Here is an 18,260-nt window from a genome sequence, read left to right as displayed (position 1 = left end):
GAGGGGGGCGGGTTGAGTGGTGTGCGAACCAAAAATTATAAGCGAATTTCGTGTGTTTTCATTTTTCTCTTTCTTTCCGTTACCGATATTTCATCTTTACGCCTTACTTCATTCTGCGACTCCGATCTTCCTGCCTTGATTATGCATATCTTATTTCAGCATATATAGGAAATAATTAGAAATACGCACTAGTAAACTTTTAATCCATTCAACAATTAAGGGGAAAATAATAAAATGACTTCTGCTTATATATGGTTTATTTTTGAAAGAATTTTAGAGAGTCGTGTAATTAAAACCTTTTTTTTATCCATTAAACTATAGTACCTTATTTTGATGATAAATTTAACCAACGTCTTATTCAACTTAATTAACAGAAAAATAAGGTATAACATAGACATAGTATACACGATTAGTGTCAGCCGAATATCGTCCAAATATACTTTAAATTTAAAATTTGTTAGTATTGACAAAAAAAATCTATTTTTATGGGAGAACAAATAATTTTTATAACTAAGTCTAATCAAAATAACATAATTATCTATATCAATTGATTTTTATTAAACCGGCTGCCAAGTTTATATTCAAAGGGATGGCCTTATTTACTCCATATAATAAGAATGTGTTTAGATTTTATCACACATCTCTCTTTTTTAAGTTTGTGTCACACGACTTGAATCTGAAACTTGGGTTTTAGGCATTAACTGTTTAGATGTATGAATGGAAGTGGAAGACAAAGTTCATAGTAGTCTCTAAACATTTTTTAACTTTTACATATTTTAGATCTCTGAAATAATTGTTTCAGTTAAAATCCAACATGTACATGTAGATAAATCGATTGCCATGTCAATTTCAAATTGCCGATAATTATTCGAGATAGTTGGAATGGAAAATTAACATATTAGTCAAAATTCAGTAGTACAGTAATATTTGATGTACTAACTTTTCAAATTAATATAAAAAAAGTGCTCGAATTCAGATTTTTCTACAATAGCCAAAGATAAAACAGGAACATAAATTAGAGTAAAACTCTTTCTTGGGGAGGAAGACGAGTAAAGAGCATCAAAAGGTGCAGAAATTATAGATTTTTTTTGCTATTCTCCTCAGAAAAGTAGTAGTAATGGCTACTACCGAGAACGATGACGCCGTCCGCCGGAAATCGGCCATCTCAGATTACCGGAAAAAGCTTCTGAACCATAAGGAACTCGAGGGCCGCGTTCGATCTGGTTTCAATTTCTTAAACCCTAATTTTTTATTAATTTCATTTTTTTCACGTGTCTGCATACTGTGATTGATATCCCACCGTTTTTGTTTCTACTTAAAATTAAATTGGCAGTGTTTAGATTGATAAGTAGACGGTAAGCTAAAAAATGAGATCAGAATCCTGAAATTTGATACGACGAGGAATTCATGCCCTTTTCTGTGTTAAAGTAAAATTGGCAGCGTTTGGTTGGATTTCGACAGGTTGAAGGAGGTATGAAATAAGATCACCGGCATAGGATACGATAGCGCAAGAAAAGATAAATCAGCTCACTAGACTATTGGTTCTGAAAGTATCTTTTTTTTAGTGGTAAATGACTTTAAATAAAGGCCGCCCCATGGAGGACTCGAACCTGAGACCTTTGACCCCAACATTAACCTCTACCGCTTGGCCATCTCACACTCACCTGAAAGTATCGATGAGAATGTGATGGGGTTGAGCTAGATCAAGGGTTGGTTGCCAACTTGCCATTTTTTTTTGCTTTGTTAGGCTTCTGGGAGGATTACCTGGCACTTTTAGACAATTATAATGTTCGCATTTGCGTGCAGAGACACGAGCAGATGTAGTGTCTTTTGTATTAGTTCTTATATGCTAGATAAGCTCTTGTTGATCTGGGTTACGTTAATGGTGCTGGAATTTTCACTGCATATAAAATTCTTAGATTGGCATGGTTGGAGTGAAGTGGTACTTATATTGAAAGAAGCCCACGAAGCTACTTGTACAGTTAGAGTGTTATCGTCCATCTGAATTGTTTATATATACATACATGCAACACTTAGTATATATATGTATACAATGGTTTGCTTGTTCATGTGTCTCCATTTTTGATTCTGTGGTCCACTATTTTATTGACCATAGAAAAATACATATGACATGAACAGTAAGGGAGAATTTGAGAGCCGTAAAGAAGGAGTATGCGAAAACAGAAGACGATCTGAAGTCCCTTCAAAGTGTTGGACAGATTATAGGTGAAGTGCTGAGACCGCTGGACAATGAACGTTGTAAGACATCTCTTTTATTTTTATCTTTTGATTTTCAGAAAGACGTGTTTGTAAGCGTTCGTCATTTTAGTCATGCTTTAGAAGCATTTGCATTTTAGAATTTTGAATTGGACTCTTTACCCTAGGAGTTGTGGATAACTTGATCTGGAATTGCATGATCACAATGTTTTAAATATTGTATACTAGAGTCATTTGGATGTGCTCGATCAATTTCTGTAAGATTTGTTTGCTTATGTAGATAGATTAGGTCACTTTGAGATCATATCATCATAGTTTTTCAGCATACTGTTAATAGTATTAGATTCACAATTTTTAAGAAGGGAAGATAACATCTTAATTACTGTTTCAGTGATAGTCAAAGCAAGCAGTGGCCCTAGATATGTGGTAGGTTGCCGCAGTAAGGTGGACAAGGATAAACTTACAGCAGGCACTAGGGTGGTTCTTGACATGACAACTCTCACGATTATGCGAGCTCTACCTCGTGAGGTACAAATATGTGCTAAAAAATTATACTTATGCAGCTATTAGAACTCGTTGCTGATGGTTCTGTATGAGTTTTCTTGGCTCTTCTAATTTGATGTATGTTGCAGGTAGATCCTGTTGTCTATAATATGCTTCATGAAGATCCAGGAAATGTTAGCTATTCTGCTGTAGGTGGGCTGTCTGATCAAATCCGTGAACTGAGGGAATCTATAGAATTACCTCTAATGAATCCTGAACTCTTCATCAGAGTTGGAATTAAACCACCCAAGGTAAGCGGCTCTCTTAAGAACACAATTGACTGATTCTGTTGCTCATTGGTTTATCATATCACATTTTTCTTGTTTGCAAATTTTAGGGTGTACTTCTCTATGGGCCTCCTGGAACCGGAAAGACATTGTTGGCCAGAGCTATTGCCAGTAACATCGATGCCAATTTCTTAAAGGCAAAAATATTCCAGACCCTCTATAGTACAGCTTATTATCCTATTCAATTTCTCATATATTTGTTGGCATGCAGGTTGTATCAAGTGCTATTATTGATAAATATATAGGTGAGAGTGCAAGGCTGATCAGGGAAATGTTTGGATATGCTCGCGATCACCAAGTATGTATTCAATATGTTTAATATTTCATCTGTAGCGTGCATATGATTGATAATACAAGGGATTTACATTCAAAACAACTTTTTCTTTGTGAAGCCTTGCATCATATTTATGGATGAGATTGATGCCATTGGCGGGCGTCGTTTTAGTGAAGGGACAAGTGCTGATCGTGAAATTCAAAGAACTCTGATGGAGTTATTAAACCAGCTTGATGGGTTTGACCAGCTTGGAAAGGTATAGGTCTATTTTCTATCTAGAATGCATAGATTTTGCATTGAATTCAATTGACTATCAGTATGATATTGGTGCACCATCATATGCAGGTTAAAATGATAATGGCAACAAATAGGCCTGATGTTCTGGACCCAGCACTTCTTCGTCCTGGAAGATTAGATAGGAAAATAGAAATCCCATTGCCAAATGAGCAGTCACGAATGGAAATTCTCAAAATTCATGCGTCTGGAATAGCTAAGCATGGAGAAATCGACTATGAAGCTGTTGTCAAACTTGCTGAGGTAAGATAAATATGCTTATTTGTCTTTCACTAAAGTGTTTTTTTGCTGACATCCTGCCCTTTACAGGGTTTCAATGGAGCTGATCTTCGAAACATTTGTACTGAAGCTGGTATGTCAGCAATTCGCGCAGAACGTGACTACGTCATCCATGAAGACTTCATGAAGGTAAATTATTTCATTTGATCAAATCTAGACCAGTTAAAAGATATTCTTGCATATTTGAATTTAATTCGGCACTGACTTCCATATTTTTGAAAGATACCTGCATCTATCTTGTTATCTACTGAATTCGATATACAGTAAACGTAACTTAGAAAATCAAATCTGTTCTTCCTTTGTTCCTGGAGCAGCCATCATACATATTGCATTGTTAGAATTCTTTTTCGTGGACTGACTTATTTTCCAGATCTCTCGTACATAACTAGATATTTCGTTCCTCAAAATATCACAGGCCGTGAGAAAATTAAACGAAGCCAAGAAGCTAGAATCAAGCTCACATTACAATACTGATTTTGGCAAGGACTAGAAGGCGTGTCTTCCGTTGGGAGCAATGCAGATAGTGGCCGGCGTGGTGTCTTCACATTAGTTGTTGAACTGCTCTTTTCATATCGTAATTTATTCATCACTGTCAAGCCTACTTGTATCGTTGTATTGTGTTTCAACTTCTCAGCAATCACATTTCAATTATCCAATCTTTTTATAATGGTGGAATTTGCCTGCTTATGATAATTATAGCAAGTGTATCTTACTCGTAATTATAGATCTAATATTAATTTGGTTTCAATTGTTCAACTTGAATACCTGCTGGACAATACCCCACTTTGTCGCAATATAAATTGGGTTTATATGTTAAACTTTTGATGTATTGGAAATTAAGATATTCCACCTTAAGTCTTAAAATTTTAATTCGTCATATGTAAGCTCGGTTTACTTGTTGATGTTAACTTTGCAACTTGCAATCTTGAGTTTTTAATAGGAAGCCATAACTAAACGTCAAATGAAGAAGTCACAAATCAAACATTTACAACAGCAAAACTACAAGGTTATCCTAATCGCCTTGGCCAGTGGGCAAAGAGAGTTGCCACCTCTGAGTTTACTGAAAACCTTGCTTTTTCAGCAAAGTCATCCAACGCATTTCTCCTACGCCCAGAAAAATAAGATGCAATATTCTTGTAATCAAGCTGAGGAGCCTTCATCCCTTTCTCAACCATCTCTTCCAAATACTCGTAGGCCTCGTTCGATCTCCCTTGCCGTATGAGCCCCCCAATCAAGACAGTGTAGGAATTTTCATCAGGACAACATCCCTTCCTCTTCATCTCCTCCCAAACTGCACATCCCATTTCAGGATTACTTGCTACAAAATATGCCTTCATCATCATGTTGTAAGTGTGAATGGATGGCTGTATGCCGCTTTGGATCATCCTCTTGTATATCGCAACTGCATCATCAGGCATCTTTTGGTTCGTCATCATCTTGATCAAGCCATTGTACGCCTGCCCATCAGGCGAGCATCCTTTCTCCCTCATCTCCTTCAACAACCTGTGCACCATTCCCATCTCCCTTTGGTTCCCAAAACCTATCATCAAACACGTGTATATAGTAGCATCCGGTTCACAACCGTAGCTGTGCATATCATCCAAGTAGTTCATAGCTTCTTCCATTTGACCATGCTTGCAGAGATGGTTAATCAAAATTGTGTATGTCCTAACATTAGGAAATGGACCCTTAGATTTCATCACCTCAAACAACTTGATTGCATCACAACTCTTTCCACCCTTCAACAACCCTCGAAGCATAATATTGTGTGCAACAACATCAGGCTTGAAACCACCGTCAACCATCCCATTCCACACCCTCCCAGCCTCCATCAGATTCCTCGCCTCACACCATCCATTAAGCAAGACAGTATACGTCTTGAAATCCGGAGTAAAGCGATGCTCCAACCGCTGAAACAATTCGTGTGCTTCCTTCCCTAGCCCAGCTTTCCCCAAAGCATCCAGCAAGCAATTGATGGCCTCTACACCAACTTTAAACTTATACTTACTCATCAAATCAAGAACCCCAGCCGCCTTTCTCCTCTCCTTTGCAGAGGCAAATGCTCTGATACAAACGATGAACGTCTCCACCGACAGCAACCCTTTCTCCCCCATCTCTTCGATCAACGAAACCATGCTCTCAAACTGCCTACCCTTCCCCAAAACATCCACCATTGCATTGTAAGTTGCAGAATCATGAGAATAGCCCGGCTGCTCCGAAGCCCAGCAAAAGAATCGAAACGCGGGCTTTCGAGCATGCCTGAACCTAGGCAGCACGCACAAGACCAACTCATGACTCAAATCAACGCCGCATTCATCCAACACAGCCTCCATATTCCTATCTACATCAAACGTCTCATCAATCACCCCACAAACCCTCTCCACCTCCTCAGCCCTAAAATTAGATCCCTTCTCGATTTCAGAATCGGAACCAGCATACTTGCAAAAGGGCCTAAATCTAGCAAAGCAAGATTGGGACTTTAAAGAAAGAAAAGAATTGACTAACGGCAGGCTTTGTTGAAGAGTGGAGTGTGGCAGTAGAGACGGAATTTGACAGTGAGGAAGATTGATGCGACTACCAGCAGCAGAACCAAGCAGAAGATACAAGGGCAGAGAGCTACCTTCAGCTTGCTTTCCTTGAGCTTCTCGCCGGTGTCGTAAATGGACTTGCTCTCCGGATGCGATGAATGGTCCGTCATTTCGAGTGGCGGAGAGATTGGGTTTGGGAATTCTTGAGTTTCTTATATGAAAAGCCATTAAATGGCCTCAGAGTCGTGAAATGGCAGCATGAGGAAGCAAGAATTGGTTCAGATTTCGATCGGAAATTACTCTCAACTAACGTTTGGTGGCGCAGGAATGGACTGTTTTGGGATTCCTTTCATGTAAACCCCCCCCCCCCCCCAAATAAATATTTTTATTTTTATTTTATTTACAATAATATTCCTACTTCAGCTATTAGAGCACTCCGTTCCCTTAAAACTCCCTTATTTCTCCCTTATTTCTGCCACATCAGCGCCACATCAGCACCATAATTTATCCCCAGTTTTTAGCCAACTTTTAGCCAACTGCTCCAATGGTTTCTCCCTTATTTCTCCCTTATTTCTCCCTAACTCAACATTTCATTTTTACATCATCATTTTTAATATTATTTAATTTTCTCTACAAATGTGTTTAATAAATAGATTTATAATGAACCCATCGACAACAACGAGCTCATCCACTGCTCATTTGCTTCATCAGTGTTGGGAAGTTGCGAACTCGACTCTTTGCCCTTACCCTTACTTTTTCGAGAATTTTTCCTACTAGAGCTCATAATTTTGAAGATTGAAGATTGAGAAAGAGATTGAAAAATTGAGAGAATTGTGTGTGATGAATGGAGGAGGAAGAGGAAGTATTTATAGTGGTGGATTTAACAAATTTAGCCGTTTAAAAAAAAAAACAAAAAAAAAAAAAAAAAAACGAATTATCGCCGAATCGCGCCCACAGTGGGCGGCGATGATTCGGCGATTTTTCGGCGATGAATCGCCGGATGGCGTTAAATCGGGAGAAAAATCGCCGATTTTTCGCCGAATTCCTTTCATTGGTCGGCGAAAACTCGGCGATTTTCGGCGAAAAATCGCCGAGTTTTCGCCGACGCCATTGGGAGTGCTCTTAGGGTCTCATTCTTGGCAGTGGAAATAAATAATAAGAGTCTCACTTATATATATTATTTTTAAAGAAAATGTGAGTGGAATGAGTTAGTGGAACGAGAGATTATATTATATTTATAGTAAAAATGAACTAAGACTCTTATTTAAAGATGGACTAAAATAAAAAAAATGGGACTCCCATTCACCGATGGAGGGAGTAATAAATTTGCTACTCCCACCCCGTCATACTTTTATTTTTAGCACAAATTTTTGGGTAACGTTGTTTAAATGAATAAATGAGTCTGGGAAAGCGGGGCTAGGGAAAAATGACGAGGAGTAAACCGAGGCTAAATGTAGTTATTAGTATATCTAGAATAATAATTAATTAAGTGAATTAGGTGAATTAAATTATAATCAAGTCATTTTTTTAGTTTAAGCAAATTTTCTTTTAACCAAAAAACATATTTTCTAAATCTTAATATTAATTAATTATGGTAATTAGGTTAATTAGTTATAATCAAATAAGTAATTTGGTCACACGTTTGACTGTTAATTTTAATATAAAAAATTTAAATTTTGATCAAAACATATTGTTAGGGACCAAAAGGTCAAACACGTAATGTATATGACTAAAAAGTTTTCTAAGGTAAACGTAGGGGCCAAAAATGGATTTTATAATTTAATAATCTTACTATTCACAACCACTACTATAACTATCATTCACCTCCTATCTCTTACTTTATCATACCATACTCATCTCTCTTACTTTACAACTCATTGTCCATATTTTTATGAGACGAGAAACTAATAATAATAATAACAATAATAACAATAATAACAATAATAATAATAATATTATGTCCCACTTTACATTAGAAACCTTTGAATCAGTATAAGTTTAAATACACAATCAAAAACAACTAAAGAGGTTTTTTTAGCTCTAGTTTGTTGTAAAGTTTTTTTAGCCTTGTTTGCTTGTTTATTAGTTCCTTGTAGTGTGTGCTTTGAGCGAGAGTTGTACCTGTTTAAAGCTATTGGGTTTAATATTAGTACTTGACTTTTTTGTTGGTCTTGACTGGATTGTGCTTTTGTTGGAATGTTGTTGTTGAACTCTTGCTCATTATCTTTTGGTTTATGCTTTTTATTTATAAAAACTCTAAGATTAATTTTTGCAATTATTTTAGTTGGAGGAGAAGAGTAGTATAAGTATAACCATGACTATGTATAACATTCTCCCCCGTTTGCGAATAGGAGTCTCATTTTTCCATTTTGGTCCATCCGCGAATAGAAGTTCCGGTCCATAATTACCATAAATGGTAAAGAGGCATCATATTTCACCAACTCATTTCACTCACATATCATTTAAAACTAATACTATGAGATCTCTATTCTACTAACTTTCTTACACCCACTTTTGTTAATATTTCTTAAAACTCATGTTGTAAAAAAAAAGAGAAGTAATTAAGCTGTGAGATTTAATTTTATAAACCAAATTTACAAAATGAACCGCACCTATAATGACTCAAAACGAAATGGCCCGATTAACCTGATTGCAACGGTAATTAGATTGCCCCATGGCAGTGAGCAGGTGAAATTCCTTACCCTGCTCCTTCTGCCACGTTTAATCGCTTTTTTCCCTTCGTCGTCGAATCATCATCCTCTCCCCTCCAATATATCCGGCGATATATACTACCTATTTTCGTTTTATTTTATATAAATAATAATATAACGAACTCTGGAGCATTACGTGGATATTGATTTTATCCTCCCTCTGAAATGCTCCCAGCTCTCTCCCCCCCCTCTCCTGTGCCTGCATTAACTGCTTCAGATACGGTGTCATACTGCATTTATTACCATGTGATCATCCTCGTGATTCGCCCCACTACTTTCTGGCATTTTTGTTTCACCCTCAACTAACTCTTTGGTTTTTTAGTTTCTTGTTTTGGAATGTTCAGTTGATCGATTTCGATTAGATTAGAAAATTGCTGATGATCGGGACACGGGGATGTCGGCACCCTTGGATCGATTTGCCAAGCCATGTTAGTGAAACTTGTTCGAATTCTTTCTTATTCTCGATCTGCATTCGCTGTTAATTAGCTGCGATTTTGCGGGTTTTCAGTTTGATGTTGAACCTAATTTGTTCCAGATTTTGGTTTTTTGCATGTAATTAATCACTGGTATTCATTTTATTTCTACTGTGTCTGAGCTAGGGCAATGTACGGTACTGTTATCTTTAGGGTATTAAACTTTCAAAACAAATTCAAATAAAATAATTGAATTTATTTGGCTAATTGGCCAGATCTTGAATCTTTAATACTCCAAGCGGAATATTCTTCAAAGTTTGACACGCGCCCATGTTTTCGTTATTGTTCACTATTTCCTTGTCAACCTAATTGTAACTTCTATTCATATTTATTGCTGAAAGCTGCTTGACACATAAGTCAATTAGAATATATCAAGATTGTTGGCTCCGAGTATCTAGGGATGGAAATTTAGAAACATTGTTTCATGGAAACTGAATACCAAATCTCACGTGCTCATCCTTAATTTTTATAATTAACATAAGATTTACTTAAATGTATCTGCGTGTGATCATGTGAAGCAGGCGACGATGGGTAATGAGGAGAGAAAAGAAAGAAAGTTTGATTTTGAGATTTCTGAGGATGAAAGGAGGACCAACATTGGTTCTTTGAAGAAGAAAGCACTTAATGCATCTTCAAAGTTAAGGCATTCTCTCAAGAAGAAAAGTGGTAGAAGAAAGAGCGATGGTCGAGTCAGTTCTGTTTCAATTGAAGATATCCGGGATGCCGAGCACATGCAAGCTATTGAGTCATTTCGGCAAGCCTTAATATGGAAGAGCTTCTACCAGAAAAAATTGATTATTACCATATGATGTTGAGGTTAAATTCTTTACAAATTTTCTTTTGTTCATATGATAATTACCATATGATGTTGAGGTTATATTTTTTGAAATGTTGGGAGCACTGAGAAAATGGTGGTGAAATATTGGTCATAGAGTGCCAAATACATACTCTGTGTAACCATTAAGTCTCAAGGCTAGTGATTAAAAAAGCATTACTTTAGTCGAATTGGTAGCTAAAAATACTAATATCCATCCAAGCGATGTAGAGATAACATGCCAATAGTATATCTTTTATAGGATTGTGAGTTTAGGAAGATAGCTAATGTTAAGTAATTAAACTCCATTAAGTTATTCATGGAACACTTCCCAAACTGCCCAGTATTATACAGACACTTTCTCTTGATTGTTGAACTCTGACATTGTTATAACATTCCCTTTATGCTGAGGAGAACTTTAAATTTCTAAGAATGTTGAGGAATTTTCTTGTAGGTTTCTGAAAGCAAGAAAATTTGAAAAATCGAAGCTCATGTGGGCTCATATGATCCAGTGGAGGCAAGAGTTTGGTACTGACACAATTATCAAGGTAAACCGAAATATTTCTGCCAATGACTTGTAGAATGCTGATGTTTTCTTATTCTTATTAACTTGTTCACTAATATTTTAAGCTTTTGAAAAGTGAAAGTGAACTCAACCATTTACTTTATCCATCATGATTTTGAGTTCCAAGAGTTCAATGAGGTTATAAAGTATTACCTCCATGGCTATCATGGAGTTGACAAAGAGGGTATGCCAGTATATATTGAGAGATTAGGGAAAGTCGAACCACACAAATTTATGCAAGTCACTACCATGGATCGTTACATAAGATACCATGTGAGAGAATTTGAGAAATGCATTGCAATTAAGTTTCTAGCTTGTACAATTTCTGCTAAACGACACATTGATTCAAGCACAACAATCTTGGATGTTAATGGTGTGGTATGTTAAACATTCCTTTCTTTAAACTATACTCTACCGGTCTTGAACAAGGAATTGGTTCTATTTGAAACCCACTGTGGTCTGTTTGATATATACATTGACTGATTAGATTTTACATTCAACAACACAAAACTCAAAATGCAGTCATCCATAAACTTTTCCTCAGAGCATCAACAAAAGTTTGTGCATCATCGTAGAAAGATGCATAAACAGTATGCCACCGCGAGGCACGATGAAGGAAGCTCGGGAGAAGTTTAACATATCAGCTTCAACCTGCACAAGGTATTGGAGAGAAGCTAAAAAACAAAGAGCAAAAGGAAAAACAATGCTGGTAATTAATCCTAGGAAGGATAGACCATATAGCAAACGTGTTCATCTTGATCTTTGTAACGACCCAAAACTTCGTTATTTTGAAATTAGTTAAAATGCAATAGTAGTCCATACTTAAATTGAATTAGAAGTCTCGGTGAGTGAAAATTTGTGTCGGATTAGTAGAAAAAAAAAGATTAGAAATATGTTTATATTAATATTAGAATACAAAATCTAATTTGTGGGGTTTTGAATAATAGAAATTAATGTTATTTTGAAAAGGAAATAAGAATGGAATAGAAAAAGAGAAAAATAAAATTTGAGATGGAAAATGGGATACAAAGCCTCCCCTCTAGAACTTACGGGATTGATCTTCACCACACCTTCTACACTTTCATTTCACACATACACAGCGCCATGGACGGACACGCAGCTACATGTCGTGGCCTTCCTCCAGTTCCGCCACAATAGACTCATCTTCACGTCTCTCTCACTGTCTCAACTCCTCTCTGCTGCTAAAAAAAAACACACACGCCAGTCTCCTCTCTCTACGGCGCCGCCGTCGCTGATTTCTGGCAGCTGTAGGTTAGACATGTCTCCACTTTGTGTAAGCATGTCCGTTACGCCTCCTATTTACCTAATTCTTCTTCAATTTAAAGCTAGGGTTCATAATTAAGTTTTTTCCCAATTTGAATTTTAAACCAAATCAGGTGAAACACTAAGCTTTTTTATAGCTAATTTATGCCTAGAAATAGTAGAGAGATGGAATAGAATGGAAGTTCATCTTGATGTGTGAATGAAGGGAAAGCTTAGGATTCTTCTTTTTAGTTTGGGGAAATTGTTATGCTACTTGGATTGATCTTAGAATTTATACTGTAAGTATGAGTTACACCTTAATGAAGAGAAATGAATATTCTTGGCATGATAAGGTTTGGGACAGCCCATATACAACATAGAATTGGGAGGAGTTTTACATATTTTTGAGTGAATATGTTCACGACAATTAAGAGATGTGTGTTTGAGAATATCTATTATAAGATTAAGTCAAAATTGGAGAAAAATAGTGAATCTGTATGCTATGTTATTTAATTTGGTCTTAGAACTCAAGTTTCTAATGTTATAGCTATAATTTGGTTACAAAATGTTGGTTTGGGATTTTGAGCAGGGATAATATTTTAATAAGCTATGTATGCAATCGGTTAACAGAAACTAAAAAGCGAATACGTTTTATGTTAAAAGTATTTTGTACTGATGTTGATGTATGGAATATATATGTGAAAAGGTAAGGTAACACGTGCAAGGAGGAACAAGAATCTGGGTTTTCGATGTCAAGGCTCGTTAGACTTGAGGTAGTGTCTTTCTTACCTCATCATTTAATATAATACTCTTAATTAAGATGATTATTGTTGCTCGTACAGTTATATAATAAAATAAGGTAAATCGACTACCTATATATTTTATATTGTGCTCTGCATATAGAAGAACTGTGTGGTAATATGAGCAATATAATGATATTCACAAAGTCGGTGTTTGATAATTCATCAAGTGTTACAGTTGATTTGCATTTTGGTGATCTATGTAACTCTTGTGGTTTTGAATATTATGGTGCTATGGTGAGGACAAAATACTGTGGCGCCGGAGGACATGTGGCGGTCCGCCACCGAAGGGTCAGAGTCTCTGGACTCCAACGCGGCGACCGCCGGCCAAGGTGCGGCGGCCCGCCGGAGAAAGGCGGCGAATCCGACCAGCCCTAGATTTGCTCCAAGATTTACCAAATTTTGAAGATCTTTTCCTTCTATGATGAGAAATAATCTTCCCCTATAAATAGGACCTCAAGCTTCATCAAAAAAGAGTTTTTTTTCCGACACACAACAAGAACACATTCATAGAGATCAAAAGCTAGAGTACTTCAATTGTGCAAGGAGTTGAAGAAGGATTTCAAGAACATCAAGAACGACAAGGATTCAACCCACGGGTTTTATTTGCTTTAGTTTTATGTTCAAATTGCTTTCCCTTCAATCTATGTTTTTAGTTTATTCAGTCATGTGTAACTAAACTCATAGGATTCTAGGGATGTGTTAGTAGCAACTTTGGTTATACAATTCCATTTTCTATTTAATATCCGTTTTGTTTTTACTTTGTTTCTTCCCTAAGTTAATCATGATGCTTCATAATTGAGTGACACAATTATGTATGATTCAATACAACTTGCTTCATAACTGTGACAGAGTTCTAGCGAGTTAGATCCACTTAGTAGACACTACGGTTAGCTTCCTTTAAAACGGCACTGTTAATTGAGAGTGAGGACTTTTCAAGGGTCTCAGGAGCTTTTTGGAGTTACGTGTTAGGATTGACAACCCTAATGTTAGTAATCAACGTTTGTATCGCATGAGCATAAGCTAGGTGACTCGTCCTTTCAAAGTATTAACTGTGCTAGGGTATTGTAGTTTGGAATTTGTATAACCATAAAAGTGAACGCACATCCCTGGAATTCCCCTTATCTCTATACTTTTCTCTCCGTGATTTGCTTGTTTTTAGTTGTTTACTGTTTTTAATATTTACTGTTTTCAAAAAGTTTCCAATAATTCTTGCTTCTCCAGATAGTAATTGAGTTCTAGTAGAAGATAGACACTTTGTGTACATCTTCCCCGTGTTCGATACCCGGTACTAACCTTTTGCTATACTATACCTACTCTGTATACTTGCAGGTATTTATAGTGCAAATAAAAAGTGCATCAGTATATTTCCTTTCATAAAGAGGGTTCCAGCAAAGAGGAGTGGCAAAAACATGAGGGCTGGAACAATAAAAACTAAACCAATCGAAAGCATCACAAAGGAGGTGACAAAGGACTGTATAATAAACAAGGTATGGTCTTCTAATCAGCATTTAATATCTGCAGTGTTTTAATGCATTACAGGGATAAGAAGTCATTTAGTGCATCACTGAAACACAAACTGCCAATGTTTTGTTGCATGCATTGAATTAAGTGATTACAGTTCAGATTTATTTGATGCATGGTTTTCATGTATGCATTCAAGTTATACATTCAATTTATGATGAAAGTTGAGTGCATTCAATGCAATTAATGCAATACTTGAATGCAAACACAGATTATTCCAACCATCATGTCAAAATGACCGGAGGGAGCAAGTAAGAAAATCTTCATACAACAAGATAATGCAAAGCCACACATTAAGGGTGATGATTTGGATTTTATTGCTGCTGCAAATCAGAATGGATTCAATATGAAGATAGTACAACAACCCCCAAACTCACCCGATACTAATGTGAATGACTTAGGGTGGTGATGCTGAGATATTTTTAAACAGCGTGCACACTAAGGAATATCAAGTTTCCTGGGTCCAGAGAATCCACTAGATCACAAGGTCTAGGAACTCACGGAACGCTGAAAGATCTCGGTCATCGGACACACAGAATATCACTTCAAAACCCTCAACCCACGTATACTAGAATTAGCATAGGGAAGTATGGATCGATCCCACGAGGACAGATGCGAAATCATGCATTTAAAGGGCTTTTGGGTGGTATGGCTGCTGCCACGCAACTTGGGGTTGAGGAACTTATACTAGACAAAGGAAAAGAAATTTAACTATACCTAGATCTAAGAAACGGAAAACAACCACGTAACACAAATTGACATCATATCATCACTATCTCATCAAACTTCCTAGATCTAGTAATATTGCTACATAATCTAGCTAAACAGACTCGATGCATGTAGTGGGGACCATTTTTCCAAAAATAGAAACGTACCTCCAAAAAGCTGCAAAATAACCAACTCTAAGCCTAACTACCTACAAAACGCAAAGCATCATCGGAATTTAACTGAAACATGATGAAAACAGAACAACGCTCGCCACTCAACGGCGTCCAACAAATCGGACGTCAGAAAAAACGCCGAGAAACCCAACAAAAACTCATATCTCTATCTCCTAGATGAAGCAAAGCAAAAACGAAAGCAGAAATTCAAAATCCATGCACAACTCAGTTCCCCTGTTCAGATCCACACTCCGGATGCTAAATCCACTCCAGATCCAAGCATCCGAGACAAACTCCTACCAAAATCATCTCCATAACTACAGATTCGCCGATTTACCACAGATCAACAACAACAACCACATATCAACTCATATTTCCCAGATCAAGTACACAAAACATCCAAAGCAGAGAATAACAATCAACCTCCGAAACAAAACTCCTCAAAACATAAAATCAACATAAATCAACGCAGAATCAACATCATCATGACGTAAAATAAAATTCATAGATAAACGATAAGTAGCAAATGAGCAATCGACTTCGAAATGGTGAAGTTCGACAGAAATCAAAACGCGAAAGCTGAAAAGTAAACAATTGTATCTTCGCTCTCCTTGAGGACGGTGTTGCAACAGAATTTCTCGAAGATGAACCACTACGCTACCCCAGAATCCCCATTTTTCCCAAGTGTGTGAGTGTGTGTGTGAGCTGAGAGCTAAATCGTGTATATCTCATGTGTTGCATGCTCCTCCTTATATAGGCGTGGAAGTGGGTCCAGCAGGGGCTCCTTTTTTTGTGTGAATAGTCTTCTTTGCCCTCAGCCTCGGATTCCCCTTCGTCTAGCCTTTTTCTTCCTTGATCCTGCTCACTTTTCGCCTTTTTTCCTTCGCTGGTCCACTGTCTTCGGTTCTTCCTGGATCTGGCGAATTCCTTCACACACCTGGCTTAAAATTGTGTTAGACCCAGTAAATGGTGATTTTTCATCACATAACCGATGCATGAAATTAGCCTTATCAGGTGGTTTCGAGCAATACAATCACTTCAAGTACAAACTGCATGCAATAGAAATGAGTCATGTATGTTGGGACACCCCAAAAAGGAATACGAGTCGCTTATCTTGGGACGTAGGGAGTATATGAAAAAAGATCACCATGTATATTTCATTGTTCGAAGTTTTCTCATGTAACAATAGAGACTATTGAGTGCATGGTAGTGATAAAATGCAAACTCATATATTGTACAAACTCTAAACTTTTCAACACTTGTCAACACAATGTAAAATTTTAAGATTTTGATGTCTACACAATGTCAACACGGTGTCAACTGTTAACATTGTGTTGATATTATCTGTTGCTATTATTTTGTAATCTGATGACATTTTTTAACTGTCCAAATCATAGTTTGGAGTTTGTACAATATTTAGAATTTGCATTTGATTACATTCCACTGAGAGCATATATTAAATTTTGAAAATCAAAAGTACCTCAGGGCCTGCACAAGTTTAGCCATCATGTAAAGTTGAAATATCGACTTATTCCACACGTTCTATAATATAAAATATGTGACAAATTCATAATTTTGGATTTTAGGTGAGTGATTAACACAAGTTGTTGAGTAATTTGAGGTATAAAGTCTAGGCTTCATCCACTTATTTGCTATTTATAAAGCTAACAAGTTTGTCAAAGCCTTGATGCAAAAACAGGTCTAAAACGAGCTTAAACGGAGTTGAACGGGCCAATACAGAGAGTTTTGCCCGCCCGGGCTTTTTCTAGGCGAAGAAATACCCGCCCAAGCGTTCTGGCTGGAAATGCACATAAAGAGACAGAGAATTCGCCCGGTCGGGCGTTTTCCATCCGAAGAAAAGCCCGGCGAGCATTTTGAAACGAGTTGCGAGTTCCAAACAAAACACCCAGTCGGGTGTTTTTGACAGCTTCATTATTTTGCCCATTTTTCACTCCAAATATAAAAGGGACCTCACACATTCGAACCCTAACTCCCACACTACCAAATCAAGAGCTGAAACAAGAGAATGGAGAGGATTTGGAGGCCAAGGAGCTTCTCCTCACAAGAGATTGAAGGAGAAGACTCCCCACCATCAATCCCACGTATAAAGAGTTCTAGTTTATCTTTCTATTATGTTTTTTTTTACATTTCCTTTGTATTTCTTTTTGTTTTGTATTTGATTATGAGTAGCTAGATTTCCTTTAGGGATTTGGTGAAGTTTGGATGGATTGATCCTTTGGTTTAATGTTTATCTATTCACTTAAGCTTTTGTTGGTTGTTGATTATTGAGCTTTTATTATCTAATTGCTTAGCTACCATTAGATACATCTTTTTGCCTAATTGTTGCCATTGAGAAATGCATGATTAGGATAGATGTGTAATCAACAAGTCCGTGCAACCCATGTGATCGAGAAATGCATGTGCTAGATAGAGGGCTTGAGTCCGTAGGTCTTAGGAGTCGGCCTTGACTTGTAGGGAGGGGACTCCGACATTAGAAGCCGACCAACGAGGTAGATGCACTCTAGAGAGGGTCTAACCAACCATCCCGACTTTCCTAACCACACTTGAAGCTCAATAGATGAGCACGAACCTTAGATAACATCCCTGATCCATTCTAACGGATCCATTTCCGGATCCATTTCCCTATCCTTTCCCATTTTATGTGAAAACCATATTTTATATGCTTTATTTAGTTAATTGTCTTTATCTACTTTTTTGTTCTTTGTTCTTAGTTAAGAAAAACCAAAACCCATCATCTTTAGTCCAAATAGTTTTCAACATTGCATCACAATAATCATTCTAGCATT

At 37.0% G+C, this 18,260-nt stretch overlaps 2 protein-coding genes and 1 pseudogene across 3 annotated transcripts; 2 read left to right on the top strand and 1 right to left on the bottom strand.

Moving 5' to 3' along the window:
• Nucleotides 1–987: 987 nt before the first annotated feature.
• LOC125222898 (26S proteasome regulatory subunit S10B homolog B-like) lies at nt 988–4,561 on the top strand. The gene is made up of 10 exons (XM_048125778.1): nt 988–1,223; nt 2,140–2,259; nt 2,609–2,745; nt 2,850–3,011; nt 3,098–3,184; nt 3,259–3,345; nt 3,440–3,577; nt 3,667–3,858; nt 3,925–4,023; nt 4,310–4,561. Exons 1-10 carry the CDS (start codon nt 1,118–1,120, stop codon nt 4,382–4,384), a joined length of 1,203 nt encoding a protein of 400 aa, XP_047981735.1. The 5' UTR covers nt 988–1,117; the 3' UTR covers nt 4,385–4,561.
• Nucleotides 4,562–4,819: 258 nt separating this feature from the next.
• LOC125222897 (pentatricopeptide repeat-containing protein At3g62470, mitochondrial-like) lies at nt 4,820–6,756 on the bottom strand. Of its 2 annotated transcripts, XM_048125777.1 has the most exons (2): nt 6,400–6,756; nt 4,820–6,288 (listed from the first exon to the last, which is right to left on the bottom strand). In XM_048125777.1, exons 1-2 carry the CDS (start codon nt 6,648–6,650, stop codon nt 4,902–4,904), a joined length of 1,638 nt encoding a protein of 545 aa, XP_047981734.1. In that variant the 5' UTR covers nt 6,651–6,756; the 3' UTR covers nt 4,820–4,901. The 2 variants fall into 2 exon arrangements, with proteins under 2 accessions (XP_047981734.1, XP_047981733.1); XM_048125776.1 differs by having other exon boundaries at nt 4,820–6,756.
• Nucleotides 6,757–9,527: 2,771 nt separating this feature from the next.
• LOC125185557 lies at nt 9,528–13,997 on the top strand (annotated as a pseudogene).
• The last annotated feature ends 4,263 nt before the right edge of the window (nt 13,998–18,260 follow it).

Source organism: Salvia hispanica, chromosome 4, assembly GCF_023119035.1.
Source record: "Salvia hispanica cultivar TCC Black 2014 chromosome 4, UniMelb_Shisp_WGS_1.0, whole genome shotgun sequence".
Classification (NCBI taxonomy): Eukaryota; Viridiplantae; Streptophyta; class Magnoliopsida; order Lamiales; family Lamiaceae; genus Salvia; species Salvia hispanica.
The sequence above is the reverse complement of the archived record's forward strand: the minus strand, read 5'-3'. Positions and strand labels throughout refer to the sequence as shown.

Excerpts from the sequence above, each read along its gene's own strand:
- LOC125222898 (XM_048125778.1), top strand. The coding sequence starts at position 1,118 with ATGGCTACTACCGAGAACGATGACGCCGTCCGCCGGAAATCGGCCATC. Across the intron at positions 3,859-3,924 it reads CTGTTGTCAAACTTGCTGAG|GGTTTCAATGGAGCTGATCT; the intron begins GTAAGATAAATA and ends TGCCCTTTACAG. Across the intron at positions 4,024-4,309 it reads TCCATGAAGACTTCATGAAG|GCCGTGAGAAAATTAAACGA; the intron begins GTAAATTATTTC and ends AAAATATCACAG.
- LOC125222897 (XM_048125776.1), bottom strand. The coding sequence starts at position 6,650 with ATGGCTTTTCATATAAGAAACTCAAGAATTCCCAAACCCAATCTCTCC.